Source organism: Melozone crissalis, unplaced genomic scaffold (assembly GCF_028551555.1).
Source record: "Melozone crissalis strain CALT ecotype California unplaced genomic scaffold, PUWL_Pcris_2 ptg000027l_1, whole genome shotgun sequence".
In the NCBI taxonomy this organism is placed as follows: domain Eukaryota; kingdom Metazoa; phylum Chordata; class Aves; order Passeriformes; family Passerellidae; genus Melozone; species Melozone crissalis.
The window spans coordinates 44,555,366-44,574,338 of NW_026535805.1; the positions used below are offsets into that span (position 1 = coordinate 44,555,366).

General features: G+C 39.8%; 1 protein-coding gene across 1 annotated transcript in view; it reads right to left on the reverse strand.

The window, feature by feature from the left end:
- Positions 1–18,973, reverse strand: part of RNF217 (ring finger protein 217) — a 55,107-nt gene that overhangs the window by 12,656 nt on the left and 23,478 nt on the right. Inside the window, exons 2-3 of the mRNA XM_054280248.1 lie at positions 10,471–10,704; positions 3,611–3,775 (exon numbers count right to left, since the gene is read on the reverse strand). Coding sequence (XP_054136223.1) covers positions 3,611–3,775; positions 10,471–10,704 — 399 coding nt within the window. The remainder of the gene's footprint in view (positions 1–3,610; positions 3,776–10,470; positions 10,705–18,973) is intronic.

Sequence of the window (18,973 nt, forward strand, 5' to 3'; positions counted from 1 at the left end):
AGTGCTGCTTTTGAAATCTGTGGTAAGATAACACCAACAGGGTGTATTTCCTTGGTTTGCTCTACTGTAAAAACACTTGTGTAAACAAAAGCATTTTGTTGCAATCATACCAAGAAATTGTAAAAAAAAACCCCTTAAAACAGTACTGGGGAAAGACAAAAAATATTATAAACTTTGGCAAATGACATCCAATAACGTAGCAAATTTGCACTTATTAGCCAACTTACTCTAGAACAAGACCAGCCCTTTTTGGACAAGTCTTATAGAGAAAAAAGGTCTATACTGACCCTCAAAATAGTGTATAGTAAATTTGGAGAAGGCTGTATTAAGAAAAAAAAGTCAAAATAAATTTAAGATATAGCTAAAAAAAGTAGCATTTTTTCCATATTTCCATACTGACACACAGTCAACATCAATCTACAAATAAACATTTGGACTGTGTGTGACATTTTTATTATCTTATGTAAACACATCTTGGAGAGACCAGGTAAATATAAGCCATTCCTATTAGATGTGCTAAAAGCTGTATCCTACTACAGGAAAAAGTAATCAAGTTTAAGCTTATCTAACAGTCCCTGCTATATTGACATTACAAAGGATTATGTTCTTTCAAATCACTTACCCAAACCACTGAAATACTCATATTTGCCTGAGGATCTGCCTCTGTATGCACATACCCCCAAGTGTATTTTGATTTTCTCACCTGCATGCCCAGAGAAGATAATGCATTTGATTTCTCCATGGTACAGCTAAAAAGAGTCAGTGTGTGTATGTATCTGTAGGTATAAATAATTATCTCCAGAAGCTATCTGCAAAATATGGTCACAGTTAACACTGTCATCAGTAACACACTTTGGAAGCTACCAGTAATTTTACACATTACTTGAGTAAAGAAACTACCTCTACTTAAGTTTCTACCTTAAATTTCCATTAATTTCAGTTTTAGTGTAGAGATGAAATACTAGTATCCTTAGACACAATTTAACATTGACTTTCCCTCAACCTGTTTGCCAATTTTGGCTGCTGCAAATTTTCAACCACAATATGAAAGAGGTTAAAAATAAAGTATGTTTTCACCAGAAACATGGCCTCTGTGGACCTAGAACATAGATAAATCAAATCGTGTGTTACAAATTCTTTTCTTTGTCACTCTTTATTTTATTTGGAAATAAGATTCTCATCTGATTCACTGTGATTTTATAAACAGGTTTTGGAGGGAGGAAGGAAGGGAAGGGAGAGACAGGCAGAGAAGTATTAGATGTAATCCCCCTGACTTCAAATGCTAACTGCCAGAATGCTTATCCCTATGTGCCCAAACACCTGCTAAAGATTTGATAAGAATACTGCTTAAGATGTATTTTTTAAACTATCCAAAGATGTATTTTTTGAACTAACTGCCAGCTAAGTGTTACTTTTGATTACTTGCAGGTCATAGATTTGATTTAAAGATAAACAGTATGTTGAGAAACATTCTGGACATTGTAGGGAGGAAGAACTTTTTTTCTGAAGAAGAAAGTATCAAGAAGTGAGGTAGCAACACAGTTTAATAAAAGGTTGAATTCCTTCTTCAATATTCACTTACAGTACCACGTTACCAGGAAGGACTTAACAGAGCTTCTTTTTCTGTGCTAGTTTCATAAGTTTCCATACTGCCTCCCACCATGTAGGAGGTTTTATTTTCCTTTGATTAAGAAAAGAAATCTCAAGTATTTATTAAATTAGCAGCCAAACTCATGCAACTTCATGCTTCAGAATTAGTAACAAGCCATGTAAGTTTAAAGTGTCCAACCTTTTCTTTTGAAGATGGTGAAAAGAGTTGAATATTTAAACACAACATTTTAAATTTTAACTTATTCATGCTGAATGTTAGACTTAGCAGTTTTGGTTCCTTTTTCTTTCCAGCTATCAGCTACCACTCTTGGTTTTCCACATTAACATTTTTTTTTTGCTTGGTCCACTTTCTTAATCTTTTGGACAATTTATTCAAGTTACATCATTCCCATTGTCATAAAATCTGACACAAGTTAAACAATTAAAATCAAAACAGACACTTCTTCCCACTCTGAAAGGAACGAAGTATTTTACTTTAAGACTTCCCAGAAAGTGAACATTTTTGGAACTGACTCAAATCTATGAACTCTTACTGAAAAGCAAGCTGCAAAAACTCGGTTAAAAGGTCACACATGTGCAGGAGGAAGGGTAAACAACCAGCTGCTGATTTCAGAGCTTTACAATTTTGCTCAGTGTTTTGAAATCTTTCAAGTTCAAGCTATAGCATCACAAACATTTCTTTTAAAGTCCAAAATATGATACTTAGTAAACTGATGACCATTTTCTTATTTGCACAGTGTAAGGCTCAAAGTGTTACATATACTTTGTATGCTTATAAGTAAATCTTGTAAGTAAAAATTCAATATTAATTTTCTATGAAACAGTCCAGCTTTGACTTACTACTCTGCTGGTAGCTGTGAAAAAAACTGTGAACAAATGTAGGAGTGGCCTTCATTAAGGGCAACTGGGGCAGGCGTGTGCAGGGCTGTTGCATCTCCTCTGAGTAGTGGGAAACACTTCTCATCTCTGAAGGGATTGATGACATTTTTAGGGTGTGCAATGGCATTTCAGTGTTGAAAATTAATAATGAGAAAGACTTAAGAGAAGCATCCACATTGGAATAAGAAACACTTCTGAGATCATCAGCTCCAACCTTCAACCATCAGCTTGTCACCTGATCATGGCTCTGTCACATCCAGTCATTGCTTGAACACCTCCAGGGCTAGTGACTCCATCACCACCCTGACAGCCCATTCCAATGTTTAACAACCCCTTCTGCAAGGAAATTCCTCCTGATGTGCAGTCTGAGCCTCCCCTGCAGTTTGATGCTATGCCCTCTTGTCCTGTCACTGGCTGCCTGGGAGAAGAGACCAAGTCCCACCTGCCTACATCCTCCTTTCAGGTGGTAGTAGAGAATGATGAGGTTAAAAAAGAGGCTCAGGGGGACCTCACCTTACAGGACTTGTGCTCCAGACCCTTCACCAGCTCTGCTGCCCTTCTCTGGACGCACTCCAGAACCTCCAATGCCCTTCTTGAAGTGAAGGACCCAGAACTGGACACAGCACTTGAAGTGTGGCCTGTGAAGCTTGTGAAGTAGTAACATTCGATTCTACAAAACTTACAGTTTTGCCAAGTCTTAGTTTCTTTTAGTTAACTTGTTGACAGAATATTTCCAGCCATACTCAGACACTGAATACACTCAGACTCTCTGGAAAACCTGACAAAGGCACTGAATTTCCCTAAAGCTTTCCATTTCTTTAAAGTTTTATTTTAGGATTAATTTATTTTGTAATTATTTGACCCAAAGATTTCTATGATTCATCAAAGCCCTCTCTTAATAATTTCCATAATGTTTCTTTACATGCAGACACTCTGCAGAATCAGTGCAGGAACCAGCAAAATAATCTGACCTGTTTTTCTCAATGGGTCATTAACAAGAAACTGCACAGCAAGTGTGAATTTCATTTCCAATGCTGAGCAGAAGCTGCAAGTATTTATTTTAAATGTGTATTTGAACAGTTTGAAGCCACTACCTGCAAGCCAAGGGAGAGCAGCTCACCTTGCATTTTGGACACTTCTGGGCATTCCTCTGCCCGTGTTCGATTTCGTTGGCCCAGTGACGTAACAGCTTGTCTCCCTTCTTGTATTCTTTGCAGTTAACGCCTTCATGCCAGGGAGAGTGGCACTTGAAACACCAGACAAATTGGCAAGATGGACACTGGATCTGTATAAATGAGAAAACACCACATGTTTGCAAGCTGGGTGCTGATACAACTAGAAAGCCTGTTTTAAAACCACTGCTCCTCATTACAAGAGCAGCTGTCCAGCAAAGACCTAACATCTTTTGGAGGTTCTGTTTTAAAAACACAAGAAGTTGTGGAAGCTAGCTTGTTCTTTTCCTTTTCAAAAAAGAGAAAACACAAAAGTAATTGCTAAAGCTGGGAAAGGCCTCAATCGAATGAAGCACAAGGAGCTTGGGTTAATCACAGGCACTACTTCCCAAAGTGATTGCGTAGATCAACAGACAAAAGGCAGAATCCAGAAAGCTTACACAATTGCCTCCAATACATCTGTGAGAACACCTGGAAATTAGCTTGACAGTTTTCAGTGCAGTGGATCTGTCCTTCTCTAGGAACAAACTGCACTGCCAAGGCTATCACAGAAAGCACTTGGTCTTCTGAAGAGGTGCTACAGAGCTTGGCTTCATATGGGTTCTGAAGCTTTTATTAGAAATGGTCCTGGGAAAAGGAGCCATGAGCAAGGCTCTCATCCAAGAGCCACAACTTCCAACGGGAAGTCAGGCACCTCCTTTTGCTCTTGACTGCGTCAAGGCAAGCTGAGCCTGTGCCAAACAGCCCACTTGCTACAGACCACACCTAATGGCAGAACCCACAAGCCATACTCAAAATTATAAAGGATCTATTCTTCCCGCTCCCTCAGTTTTAAATCATTGTGTCAAACAGGTACCATCGTCATCAGGTCTCCTTCCACAGCCGGTTTATTTTTTTTCATGAAAAGCTAAGGCAGCTGCTGTGTTTGCAGGAGTAATAAACAGAGGCACGTTGCAGCTGCTTATATGACAAAAGACAGGCCTCCAACCTGAATTATGACTAAGGACAGCACAAAGTAGAAGACACCTTAAGACTCAGGCACATCCAGGCTCCTGCAACATGTTCACTTTGTTCAGCAGCAAAACATCTCAGGCTCAAGCAACTGCTGAGCCCTGTCCACCACCTCCAGCTGCAGTCCATGTCTGGCACTGCCCTGGCTTTGTACCCAGCTAATGGATGGGACTGAGGAATTCAACCAGCCAAACCAAGCGGTTTTGGTTATATCTGTGTCCAGACTTGGTTCATCACCAAACCACAGAAACATTTGTGCTGACCATGTATGGATGGGGGTGCTTCTCAAGAAACTTCATCCCAGAGTGCAGTCACATGTCCTCAAAACATATTTCTCAAGTTCTCATTCCCACCAGCTGCTGTGCCCTCCTGTTGAGTCCTGACAACTGGTGTTATGCTTCCTTGACTACAATTAAGGATCCAAAGTAGGTGCTCTGATCTCCCTTACATATTTTGCTGGGGATAGCCAAAATTGTTTACACATGCAATCACTACATCTTGTTTAAAGAGAAACAACACAATAGGACTGAAACATGTGGATTACAAACATTGTTAGTTTTTACCTGAAAACTCATCCAAGGCCATTATGAAGCATTAAACAAAAGCAACAAAAAGCAGTGCCCTTTCTCAAAATCTAATGAACCAGTGGCCAATATGCTGAATCAACAAAAATACACGAACTTGCATCTCAGCTTCCCAGATGAATTCTCCTAATAAAACCAGCTTAACAAAAAGGAAATTTCCTGCTCTGAGGAACCTAAAGAATGATACATTTATATTTCTACAAACCAAACTAACACAGAGCACTGATAAATGTTTACACAATACATTAAAATCTAATATGCACAAGAAACTAATCTAACCTATCCTAACCCCTATCTCTCTTTCTTCTTTCCTTTTTGTCCCCCACTCCCTCCCTGCATTGAATTTATGTCTTTCAACAATACAAGTCAGTGTCCTACTGGGACAGATTATAGCAAGCATCATACTGAAGGGCTCAGTATTTGTTATGCCTCAGCCAAAGATGGAGCTTGTAGCCATAAGTCAATGTTCTAAAACCTGAAAACTTATATCAGTTGCAGTATTCAGACATTTGAGAGATAACATAGTTGTTAACAAGTACAAACCCAAATCAACAAGGTCAGGAAGTTAAAGCTGCTTCCTTAAAAAAAAAAGGCAACATAATTTAAACCACAAGTTCTGTGGGTAGGTTTTTTTTTTTGTTTGTTTGTTTTTTGATGAATATGTGACAAATTAATTGCATACTCTATCTTTCTATTATAGCATGTACATAAGCAAAAGCAACGCAGCAGCCACCAGGATATGTATTTAAACTTACACACGCACACTGACATCAGGTGTTTCCAAATACATTAATCAGAAAGTACTGAAATACAGGATGAGGCTATAACCACAGGAACTCAAAATAACATTTCTTACCACAAATGGCCCTAACTGAACTAGTAAGAACTCTATGTTTCATTACCAGTTTCCTCTTCCACCTGTCACCCTGACAGCACCTTCCTCAAAACTGAACTTGTAAATAGTTTTTATATTTTGAATGGGCTATTTCACTTCTCTGTGGGTTCAATGCTTCCTGAGCATAACTGAAGCACAGAGAAAACTATGCACCTCAAGTACTTATGAATCTTATTTTTCTTGGAACTAGTAGCTGCAAAAAAAAAAAAAACCAAACAAAAAACCCAAAAAAACAAAAAACAACAACAAAAAAACACCCTTAAACCATTCAAACTTGGATGCAATGTGATGCCCCTGTGCTTAAGAAACAAACAGAACAGGGCAATTAAAGCAGTCTTTCACATTCTTATTTCACTTTTTCTCTGCTTTTCTGAAAGGAAAGTCAGATGTTATTTGATTCATGCTTCAGTACTTACACATGAAATCACCATAGCAAGGACACAGAAAAGCAATCTACTTATGATTTTAAACCAGTAAAATATATTATAGTCCAGCAAAGCAGACAAACTATATCTGCAAAACAAAACATTAACCTTGTGTTTTCTCAAATATGTTTTTTCTCACACAAACATTTTCCCACTTATTTTATGATTTCTATTCCTGTTGATTAAAATTGAGAGAATGGATATATACACAAACTTCTATGCCACCTGGAGATCAGCCTCCCTTGAAGTAGAAAAGATTACACAATTTTGTGTTCTAACTCATTTGGTTCTCAGCTTTCTGAAACACTTATCTTTGAGGCTAACATCTTCCATTTTCTTAGCAAGCCTCTTTACTGCAAGCTACTTTATCTAACAGTTTCCTCACCTCACAGGAAAAGACTTTTCAAAACTGATAGATAATTTCAACACAAAACATAACTGACCTGATGACAGCAAAACTGACTGCTCATAAAAATATCCCTATAACCTGAAGGTACAAAAAGCTTAGTGGGATTTTCTGCTGCTTGATGGAACAGTAGTTATATAACAGGATGGCCAAATTAATCATGCAATTAACTGATTACATGAATTACAGTCTCTAGCTGCAGTCACTGTCACTTTATTTGAAAATAAATATGAGCTCCAGCCAAAACATCTTCCTTCTCCTCATCATCAACCCATCCCCTCTCTTGAAACAGCTGAAAATAATTAACAACAAAACAAACAAATTTTGTACCCCATTAGGGCTCATCTTTGATCCAGCTCCCAGTGTGACACTAAAACATCAACATAAGCAAAAGCAGGCTGGCAGGAATGAACTGCTGAGAGAAGGAGGGAGAGCACAGCAAAATCACCACACCTGCAGCAGCTGAGGCTCAAGGCAGACTGATGTGATGTATAGCCATGAAGATATCTGCCACTTAAAGACAAAATCTGACTCAAAAGCAGGGAGCTAACAGATCAAAGCATCTGAACAAATTCCTGCTATTTCTAGAACAAGTTTCAGAAACTCTTTAGTAGTTCAAAAAAAGGACAGTTTGTGTAACAACCGCATTGAAAAAATATTTACATTTGCAAACCCAAGCACTCAAGTCCTCCTTTTATGTGACGTGTATCTCTTGACAGAAGTGAACAAGAAAACCTCATGATGAATCTCACAGAGCAGAGAGAACTGCTTCTCCATGGCAAGTGGCAGGTCAATAACTCTAACAGGGCAAGAGCCACAGCTTCGTCACAGAACAAGTCTTCTTACTCACTCTTGTGAAACCTTTACCTGTTCCATGCACAATGGAACAGGTAAAGCAGCAATTTTTTAATTTTTGCCCATTTCCATTGCTCTTTTGCATAACAGCTCTGAACAAATGTTTGTTAGGGTCTTGTCTGCAACCACATTACACTCTCTGAGAGGGAGCAAAGAAATTTTCAGAGTTAATACTGGATCCATTTATGATAAAAATATTTTATATAGAAAATTCAATAGTTCTCTTGCTGTTCTGTGTGGCCCTAAGTGGCACTAATAGTAGGAGAAAGGTTTGGATAAGCAAGTTCTCCTTTTCTTCTTCTCCTCCTTCCTCAACATACATGTTAACTTCCTAGGCTTAGTACACCAAGACTTGAATCTCAGCCAATTGAACTGCTGGACCTAGATCAGCTTAGCTGACACAAATCAGTAATAAGAAAAAAAATAATTTCAACTTTGCTGCCTCTTTAAATTTCCATGTTACTTAAAATTTTAAATACTGTATAAAATTTTAGAAACGGTATTAACATTTTTAAAGCATAAGTTCAAATAAAGTCTTGGATTTTAGAGTGCTTTCCCTTTGCAGTGTATAAAAGAGTGAGTGTACTGGCTGTGCTATGACCCTACCAGTAGGCTTGTGCATACGTGCTCCCTACATGAGTCAGTTCTTTTGAAGCCAACACTTGCAGTGCTGCTGCAGAATTCATCTGGTGCAACTGGTGTTTATATTACTTGCATATGAACAGGGCAGCCTCAAAAGCCTCTAGTCAGATGTCTCCTATGCTATACACAAAAGAAAATGTGTCTTCACCTCCCAACAGCCTAAAATACAAGGCACAATGTGTACATGTAATCACTTGAGAACTCAAGAAAACAGGTAATATTGGCCCACAGCTATGTGTGTATGTAAATTACTCACATACACTCCATGTCATACACAGTCATTTAAACCTTCTCCCTGCAACAGTCTCTACAGTCATCACAGTTTTTAAACCTTCTCCCTGCAACAAAACTTCTTGTGCTCAGCTTAAAACAAATCATTAAAACTGTACCTACATTAGAAAACAGCTGAGGTTCAAAGGGCATGCTGAAGCTCAGTGGACCACGACCATCCATAGTGCTTGCCAGCATTTCCCCCATTATATTTCTGACTAGCATCAAGTAGACATTCTTGCACACAACACCTGGGCTCAGCTCAAAGGACACATTTTGCCTGAGTCTGTTGCCAGGAGATTTCAGCTCTGCAGATCACAGCTCTATACACACTGAACCACCGCATGACCAGTGAACTGCTCCTGGCTTGCACTATGCATCACACAGTCTCCCATTCTTTCCCATTGTGGTTTGTAGGGCAGTTGGGAACATTTTAACTGTAGCATTTTAACTCATAAAAGAGCACTGGTCGTGCCCTGAGGAATGTTCTCAGATCTGGCAGGCCTGTGATACAACAGCTGCACCACCAATGACCCACACTTGTGGGACACTAACAGCCTCTGACACCTTAAGAGAGGAGGTTGCAAAAGCATTACAAGCTCTGATCTACCCTGGGTTACATCTGATGGGTGCTGATGATGAAGCAGATGGGTGAAGGAGAATAGCTTTGGGCAGAAGGAATTTTACTTGCAGTTTCAGATTTTTTTCACCTCAATGTAAGATGACAAAAATTTGAAAACAGAGTCCAACAGAGCATGGCATGCAATTCATGCCCTACACAGATATAAACAAGTAGCTCATAACTTAGAATTAGCTTTACCAACTTTTCAACTCCAATGAATACACAACCTTCCACCTTTTAATCTTCATACTGGGCTGAATCTTATGCTGTGTAATTAGGGCTATCTAAACAGTCATCTAAATTCCTACTGAGGAGAACTGGTTTGTCCAGGAAAGGCCAGCTCAATCATGAAATTAACCACAACAAATCTAATAACCGGATAGAAAACTATCACAGAACATGGTGCTGCAGACCACGGTTGCCTTCTGGAACTCAGATGGACTTTAGGCAGCTGAAAGCTTATTCCAAATACTTGCTTTTTATGTTTGATTAAAGCCACAGTATAAGCAACTCTTCTATGAAAAGAAATGCTGCAGAAATAGCTTTTCCCGCCCCCTCTATTTCTCCAAATTCTGCATTGTGAATGATGAGACTACAGTAATGTATAATCTCTGGTAAGGGAGTGAAGAGATCAGAACCAACAAGCAGGACAGACAACAGCTCTGTTACTAAGGAAGAAGCAAAGCCAACAGCCTAACATCATAGATGCCCAGAATTCACTCACCCAGAGTTTCAGGGAAAACTTATAAGTTGTGTGTCTAAAATAATCAGTTGTAGTGGTAACTCCCCATTTCCAGCCTCTTCTGACTGTGACCATATTGTTTGCATGTCAGAAAGAAAACACCCCTTAAATTAAAATGTATATCAGGACAAAATTATGCCACCTACCAAAAAAAAAAATACAGGCTGAAGAGCTCAGCTGCTTGAACTGTTAAAAGTCAATTAATATTTAATCAGTGATGTACTACTATGGGTTCAAATTCCTAATCACAGCTTGCACACAGCTCCAGTGAAACAAAAAAGTTCATTTAATGCTCACCAAATGCTGTCCTACTTTTGCAGTGCCATCTAACCCACAGCCCCGGCAAGCATGCTCACTTTGTATTTGTTCTCCAATTTGGCAGGGGTAGGAATGTGGCCTCTCCTCCGGAAGGTTGTAAAGTGCTTGCACTGAGGGCATGGCTTGGTGCTGGAGTCGATGCGGCTGAGTTCCAGGAAGTATTTATACTTGATGATGTCGTCATGGGGCAGGTTATAGAGCACAGTTGTTTCATCCAGATGCTCGCTGCACTCCGTGATGGGGCATTTTATATCCGCTTGTCCCAGCTGCACCTACATAGGAACGAAAAAAAAAAAGAGCTGTATGGCCTTTTGCCTGGAAAAGTTAAGCGAGCATTGGTGAATTTTGTGAGGAAAATTAACTTCAAATACTGTAACAATTCAGAGATTATTCAGCATTCTATCTTCAGATTATTTCATTTGTGCTTGATGGAGTTAAACCGAGCACACTGCAATTTTTCCAGAGAGCATTTTCAAATCCAAACAGAAAAGCTAATTACCCTGACAAGTGCAATTATTAAACATACTCAGTGTATGTACCGCGGCTACATACACCACAAAACCAAACACAAGTCCTAACTAACCATGTCCACTTCATACTTTGGGTGTAATGGTGAGTGCACCAGTCGTGGCTCACAAAGGCTGTGAGAAAGCAGACAATGGAAACATTGGCATACTGATTCACTGCAAAAAGACCTGGGAATCACAACACAGGGAAATTAAAAGTCAATTTAAGATCAGCAGCTCTGACTCCAGAACCTTGAGCTGGTTCCTGTTCAGTACACTCAGTGCCTCTGCAGTCTGCTTTCAAGAAGCTCCTTACATGCCATACTGCACATGCAGAAAGTTTTAGTTGAACTTGGGGCTGATCAAGCTAATACATTTCCCCAGAACGCATGAGTTGAAGGTTTTAAAAAACATGCCCTAACAACACTAAACCCTAACAACCCTAACAACATTAAAAAACCTTAATAAAAACCAAACAAATCAGACAAACAAACAAGTTTGAGGTTAACAGGGCAGAAACTGTTGCTGATCTAATGAGTCGTGATGGTCCCAAGCTGATCCATATGGTCAGAAATCCGCAACGTGTTTCTAGAGTTCCTGGATCCAAGAACCGCGCTGGACCCAGCCCTGCACCCTTCACGCTTGGCAGGCTTTGACTGCTCGGACTCCATGCCAAAACAGCAGATCTTACTTGCTCTGGGAGCACCACAGTTGCATTTGCTTGGCAGTGAGCTCAAGTTAATAAACCCTGCTGGATCCTGAGAATCTGCAATGACCCAGCTAGAGCATGTTTGTGTCTGCCCCAAGTGATCTTGAATGAGTGAGTTTTCACTGCACAAGTGCAGCTGACCACCAATTCAATTCCTTCCTTATAAAGTATCTCCACAAAGAGACAAAGGGTGCAACCAGCATCTCTTTCCAGGAATTACCACTTGAAGGTTGGCAAGTTTGATTTCCCCACACTGCTTATTCTTTAACATCCTCAATTAGAGAAACCTGCTGAACAACACAGTAAATAAGACAGAAACGCCTCAGATCTGGATGCAGATCTCGTTGCTGCATAGTGGTACCAGAAGACACAAGGACTCTACTAATGCAGTATTTAAACTAAAAAATGAGGTCAAAACCCTAAAAAGCAACACAACACAATTGTTGCTGTCATTGTTGCTTCAGCAACTGCGCCACAGGAACTCTACTGAATGATAGTTCAGTCAGGAATCAGAGGATTAGAAGAGTCATTACAACATGGTATCAAATGCAAGGTTTATACTGATTAAAAAAAAAAATCCTACTGTACCACCTCTGTTCTCTCAGCAACGTAGCTAAAACTTAGGAGAGCAAAGAGATTAGGTACATGTTAGAGACAGAAATGCAGGGTGTGGATGGTGGCAGTGAGTCTCAGACCAAAGTGGAGAACACCTCAGCAAGCCTTGGTGCCCTGAGAAGCCTTGGCTCATGGCACAGGCAGGTCAGGATGGAGGCAAATCTGTCTGCAGTATGGAGGAGAGGCAGCTCCCCAGTAATACATCCATTCTTAGGAGGGAAATTCCTCACATTTAATTTCCAGCTCTAAAAGGTGCGCAGAGCTCTGCCACATGCAAACAATGCCAGGCTCAGTTTGGCTTTTACACAGATGGGTACAGGAGGAGTATGTACTCAAAGACATAAAAAAACCAACAAAAAAATCCCCCAAACCTCACATACTACATGCTGGGGAATGCCAGCATTTTATACCTGTAAGACACTGATTCACCTGCAACAGCAAGTAAAATTGAAACCAAGTACGTACTTAAAAAGCAGACAACAATCAGTACAGCACCACAGGACACAAGCATGCTCAACTAAGAGAACAATTTGTTACAGAAACACAAAAAGCTACTGCACTAGGATTAGCATCAGCTTTTGTTTATGCAAGTATAGGTACGCTCTAGAATCGAAGAGTCAAATTAATCCCACCTATGACTACATCATTAAAAAAAACAAAGTTAAGCATTAGGGAGTTATTAAAAGAGCCATATCTTTTTGCCAGGAGTAAACTAAGCTACAATGGAGCAGCACTACATAATGAGAAGATGCATTGTATCTGACAGTACTAAGGCATTGCTTATATTTAATGCTAGTTAGAACAAACCTGCATTTATAAAACCAAGGAATACAAAGCTCAACATTTTCTGTACTTCATGCCCACATGGAATATGATTAATATATGTGGTAAGAGTCAGGTGTGGTTTCAGTGTTTATTTTGAAAATATGTTTTACACCCACTTGAAATAAAAAATTTTAGCCTCTGTAATAGTTTCAGCTTTTCAAGTTTGGCAAAGACTGAGCCTTTTCCTGTATTTTGAATGGGATTGAAGTGAACAGAGCGGGCTTGCTTATTAGCAGTAACTTCAATGGAGCCTTGTCCTACCAAAACAGCCCATCTTTGTGCACTAACATCAGCAATTGATGGAAGTATAGCTTTAGAGGTAGCCTGTCAGGCTACCTGCTGCCATGAACTCAGGACATGCTACAGAATGAGAAAGGAAAAACAAAGTAAAACAATCTGTTATGACACCAGTACAAATAACTAGTTTTATTATTTCCCTTCATTTTCTTTTTGTTTTGCGGAGTCTTATCCCTTCAATATCAGTTACTCACAATATCAAACCCCCAAGTTTTAAGAAAACCACTGTGCATTAAGAACTTTAGAACCCTCAGTATACAGAACAGCATGGTGTACTTTCACAGCATGAGGAAGGGCTCATGTGTCTAAGAGCAGCTGAGCTGCAGCAGTGTTAAATGTCAGGCAGCATCCAGCTCAGTTGTGCTTCACTTCTGTAAAGCATCTCAGGAGGGGATACTCTGCTTACAATTCAGAAGGAGAAAGAGGCTCCAGCTCCTTTCATCCTACAGAAAGGCAACATTTAAATTATCAGGAGAACAGTATGTGCCTCCTCCTGCCAATTCCTGACATTTCATTTAAAAAGTGTTTTTATTGGCGGGTGGCTGGGAGGAGAAAGAGTGGGGGGAACAGAGACAGGACACATACATGGACTCTACACTGATTTACTTACTGCCCAAGAAAGCAGTGATACCACCAACAGAAAACAGAAGGCAAGATACTTGAAGTCAGAAAATCATTTCCACACCCTGAGTCTTCTTTCAAAGGAAATCTTTGTTTCAGATTTTGCACAGAAAGCAAAGTTCAAACTAGACCAGATTTATACCTGTCATCTGGCCTGTCCCAGGCTGGATGTAATGTGACATTTGCAGGCTGTACTTGTGCTGCTGTATTGCAGCTATATTCCTTAAGTAAGGGGCCATTCTATTTTATAACACATATCTACAAACAAGCATTTTCTAACTGAAACTTCTCTCTTAGTTCAGAGATGCACATTTAGTCTTAGTTCTTAAAGCTGAAAGTGAATGCAGCCATGCCAAATACATACTTCTGTAGAGAAATTTAACTTCTACCAGTGTGCCACATTGTTCCCTGTAAATTACCAAGGAAGTTATGCATTAAAAAAATATTCTGGAAATGTGCAGATGTAAGGGAAGGGACAGTATAGTCTAGAGGACTTTCATACTCCAGGTAAAGCAACAGCTCGATTAAAATTCCCTTTACTTATAAGCAAAATCCTATTCCTTTCTCCTATTCCTTTCTAGTTCACTAGAAACATTTCTTCCATTTTCACTGGTAAGTTACAAAGCAGTGAAGAATTATTTTTCTTGTACATTTGGAAAGTGTGTCATTATCAATTTATTTTCTTTAAAAAACCAGTACTAGTTTGTGGAAAATACTTGAAGGAATCACCATGATTCAGAACTCCACAATGACAGGTACTAACCAAATGAAATCAAAGTAGACATGATTCAAGAAGTGCAAACTAAAGCCAGTTCAAACTTTTACTACACATTTTGCACCTGCCTTTAAGGCATTTCTGGTTTTCATATTAACTTCATCAGTCTGGATCCCTGATTTGTGCCAGCAATATCCTGGCATTCTCCATCAAAATTCTTAAAAAAAAAATCCTGTGAAATACATTCTCTTTTTTTCAGTTCATTCCTCCTCCCTCCTTGCTCTCAAATGATACAGATCCCCAGGGGTGCTGCAAGACAAGCAAGAATAAACAGCTAGAACTTATAGTAATTAGATCAGCAACTACTTAGGTTGTGTCACTACCAAAGAGTAAAAACATCTTCTGTTTTGTGTGTGTCACCTCCTCCACAGAACATTTTCACACAACTTCTTGCCTGTTGTTCATCACTTCACAAACCATACTCCATAGGGTGTTTCACTTTTACTCCCTCTTTAATTCATTTCTCAACAAACTTGCAATAAGTTAATTCCTGAATGCCTGTCTCATTCAGTTGGTCCACCATCTTCTCTGACAACCATCTGTAAAATCACCCAAGAGTCATCACTCCTCTCCTCAGGAGGGAAAGGCTTCACTAGCCTTTATCAGTGCATGTATCACTGTCCTCAAAAGGATCCAGAAGGCATTCAAAATAATACATTTGAGGCATTCAAAATAATACATTTGATCTGTCATTAAGATCACCTAAAGGCTATTTACTATTAAGAAAGGTTGAACCAGAGTCTTTTCTATTGTGGCACTAGCTTGGGCTCGTGAGGATGCTCCCCTTCACATGTCCTCTGGGTCTTTGTTCTCCTTTCACAAGCACCATGCCTGTGGATGCGGCCATGACAATGACACGGTGACTCCTGCTCCACATAACATTCAGAGAGAGTGACTAAGGCACAAACACTGCAGGCTGTAGCAGACACCACCTCTTCTAGTTTTGACAACAATTTGGTCTCAATGAGTTTTGCATTAGTTACTACACTGTCAGCACAAAAAAAAGACACAAAAAGAAGCAAAGTCGCAGGACCTCTGAAGTACTTGCCAGTCCCTCATCCTTCAGGTGAAAGGCACTCACAAGCAAGAAGCTGGGAGAGAATCTAAGTGTACAGAACTGCATCAAACCACCATCAGCACTATCAAAGCACCTTTCTGCTCCAAAAGCAAGTCTTCTGAATGCTTTACAAAGCATATTTAAACACAGCATCAACTTTAATTCTCAAAGGTCATCTAGTTTTTACAACTTCAGCCAGAGGCCGAGATTGCAGCTTCATTCATAACTCTGAGGACCACTGTCAGGAGCACACTTACACACATCCATGTCCCCAGGAGCACTGTGGAATGGTGCAGCTACACACCAGCGAGGGTCACAGCCAGCACCACCTGTGTGGGAAGAGACCAGAGTGGCTTTAGCCCCAGAAATGACCCAAAACTTTAACTGGCAAAACTGTCCCTGGCTGCCTGGAGCAAAACCCCACATCATTTTGTTTGTTTCCCATTGAAACTTCTATTTGACTCCACAGTCACATCTACAACTCTTCTAAAAAAACTCTGAGGATAAACTAGAAAAATATTTTTCAGAATGCACCTAAAACACCACTAAACCTATTTCTTAAATGCCTCTTAATTTGCTTTCTCATTTGATGACATGGCGACACAATTGTACGCCTTTTTTCTTCCACAGAACTAGACATTACCTGCTCACATGGATCTGATATCAACAGAAACATCCAGATTTTCTTGTTCTCACCACACAGGAACAGGGTTTCAGAAAACTACTTCTAGAAAGACAAACTAATATTGAAATTCTCCTTTGCAAGAAGTGAACAATTATCAACATGGAGAGCTCCCCCTTTTTGTCTTTTCATCTCCTGTTACTTCACTGAGTGAATTAAAAAAGGAAACAATTTTATCTCAGCATTGCATTTAGAAAAAGTGCATTGCATTAAATCATGCCTCTGCCTGCTGCTACTCATCAATCCGAGTGCACGTCACCAGCAAGCATGGAGGTTATCTGCTCTCTGTTCTGGTGTTCTGAAATCCACAATGAGTTGAAACCCAGAGCAGAGGTAAAGCTCAGTCCCACACCTGGACAAAATCAGGGCTGATACACCTGCAACGGCTGCCCATTGAGCTGGGTCACTCTCTGGCAAAGATGTATGCCAGAATTACACCGACTGACTAGTTAGAGACTGACCAGCAGAATGCTTCATTCTCCACTCTCCAGGGCTCCCAAAGGTTGTCAAAGTTATCTTTCACCTTTCCTCCCCACACATGTGTGAGGGCAGAGGGAAGGGGAAATCCAAGTGGAGCAAGTTAACCTGGGAACAATAATGTACGAAACTGAAAACCTTGGAGGAATCTAACCCAAACCCACAGCTCTCTCATTCATTAAGGGAAGAATGAAAAGCACAAAAGCTTTCTGATTTTGCCCAGGTGTGCATATAACTAACGTAAGTATGCTTATGCTGATTTTTCTATTCCTTAGAACACAAATTCGCTTTTAATAAAAGATCCAAAGATGCTCTTGAAAGAAGAGCCTTGAGGACAGCAGAACAAACCAGATACCTGCCCTTTCTCAGCTGGAAAAGAGAGGCTCCTGTATGGGAGAACAAAAGACCCCATATTAAAATTGAGCAAGTGCAGGGAGGGAATTCAAAAAAGAAGCAAGGCCCAGGAGACCATCCATGTACCATGATAAATTTAAATAACCTGGGTATCTCAGGAGTGAGCCCTGCTTGGAGGGTCTCTGTAGCATTAAGAAATACTACTGCAAAGTAGCAAAGAAGCAAATAGTACTAAAAAGTAGCAAAGAAGCAACACCTTCGTTGTAATGGTGGTGGTTTGTTAGGCTTTCAGCATGGCTATAAAAACATTTCCCATGCCTTTCTTAAAGATGGACAGAAAATTAACATCTGTAAGATGATCAGAAGGCTGGAGCACCTCTCTGATAAAGACAGGCTGAGAAAGTTGTTCAGCCTGCAGAAAACAAGGCTCCAGGGAAACCCTAGGGCAGCCTTACAGTTCCTAAAAAGGGCCTCTAAGAGAGCTGGAGATTTTCTACAACTGCATGGAGTTACAGAACAAGGGGTAATTGGCCTTAAAACAGAAAGAAGGTAGGTTTAGATCAGGTGTTAGGAGGAAATTCTTTACTGAGAGGGTGGGGAGATACTGGCCCAGCTTGCCCAGAGAAGTTTTGATGCTCCATCCCAGGAAGTGTTGAAGGCCAAGTTGGACCAGGTGCTGGGCAAACTGATCTAGTGGGTAGCATCCTTGCTCACAGCAGAGGGAATTGGATGATCTTTAATGTCCCTCTCAATCCAAACTTTTCTACAGTGAAAAAACATGGTCTCAACCTTCACTTGCAATCACCACTTTGGTCTTCATCTGGAGACAAGAAAAACCCATATACTGTGAAAATTTATCCTACAGTTATTTATGCTGAAAAAGACAAGATCAAAAGTCCATTCTTCTACTATTCTGCCATGTAGTAGTCAGGTTCCCCACCAGACATGAAACCTGGAATAGGCTCCTGAGCTCCCACTTGCCAAGCAGTATTTTATTTATTTCAAATAAAATAGGGCAAATCACTGTATATTTGCACAACCTATTCACTAACCTGTATTACTGAACCTCTAACACAGATAAGCCCAACAGATATCATCAGCAACAATCAATCAAGCCTTGGTTTCTCCAACAACAGCTGCTGTTATGTTTTACTGTTGTACCTACAGAAACACTTCATGATGCTTCATATTCTTCCAACAGAAAGTGGTACTTAGCATAAAATAAGAAAAGCTCTCATAATCAAGCAAAGGAGGTAAGAGAAGTATATCCTTGCTTATCTCACTATTACATCCCCAAAGACAACTACAAAACCCAACAGAGTTGGCATGGATGTGGGTGAATAATTAAAAATAGCAAGAACTTTTAACACAAATGTCTCCACTATTCTCTTCACCAACCTGATTGTCTACATTCCCCTGCCCATAGAAAAAAGGACACACATTTTATAGCTGTTCCTAAACTGTCCTGTTTTCCTTCAGAAAGATATCTACAACTAGTTTCCATGCCTTTGCTAATTTTGAGTTTTTGAGTTTCCTTGTGCATGTATTAATAATCAGTATTTTCATGCTAGACTATCAGATATGAAGCCAAATTGAGCCCTCTTTACATGATGAATTTAATAA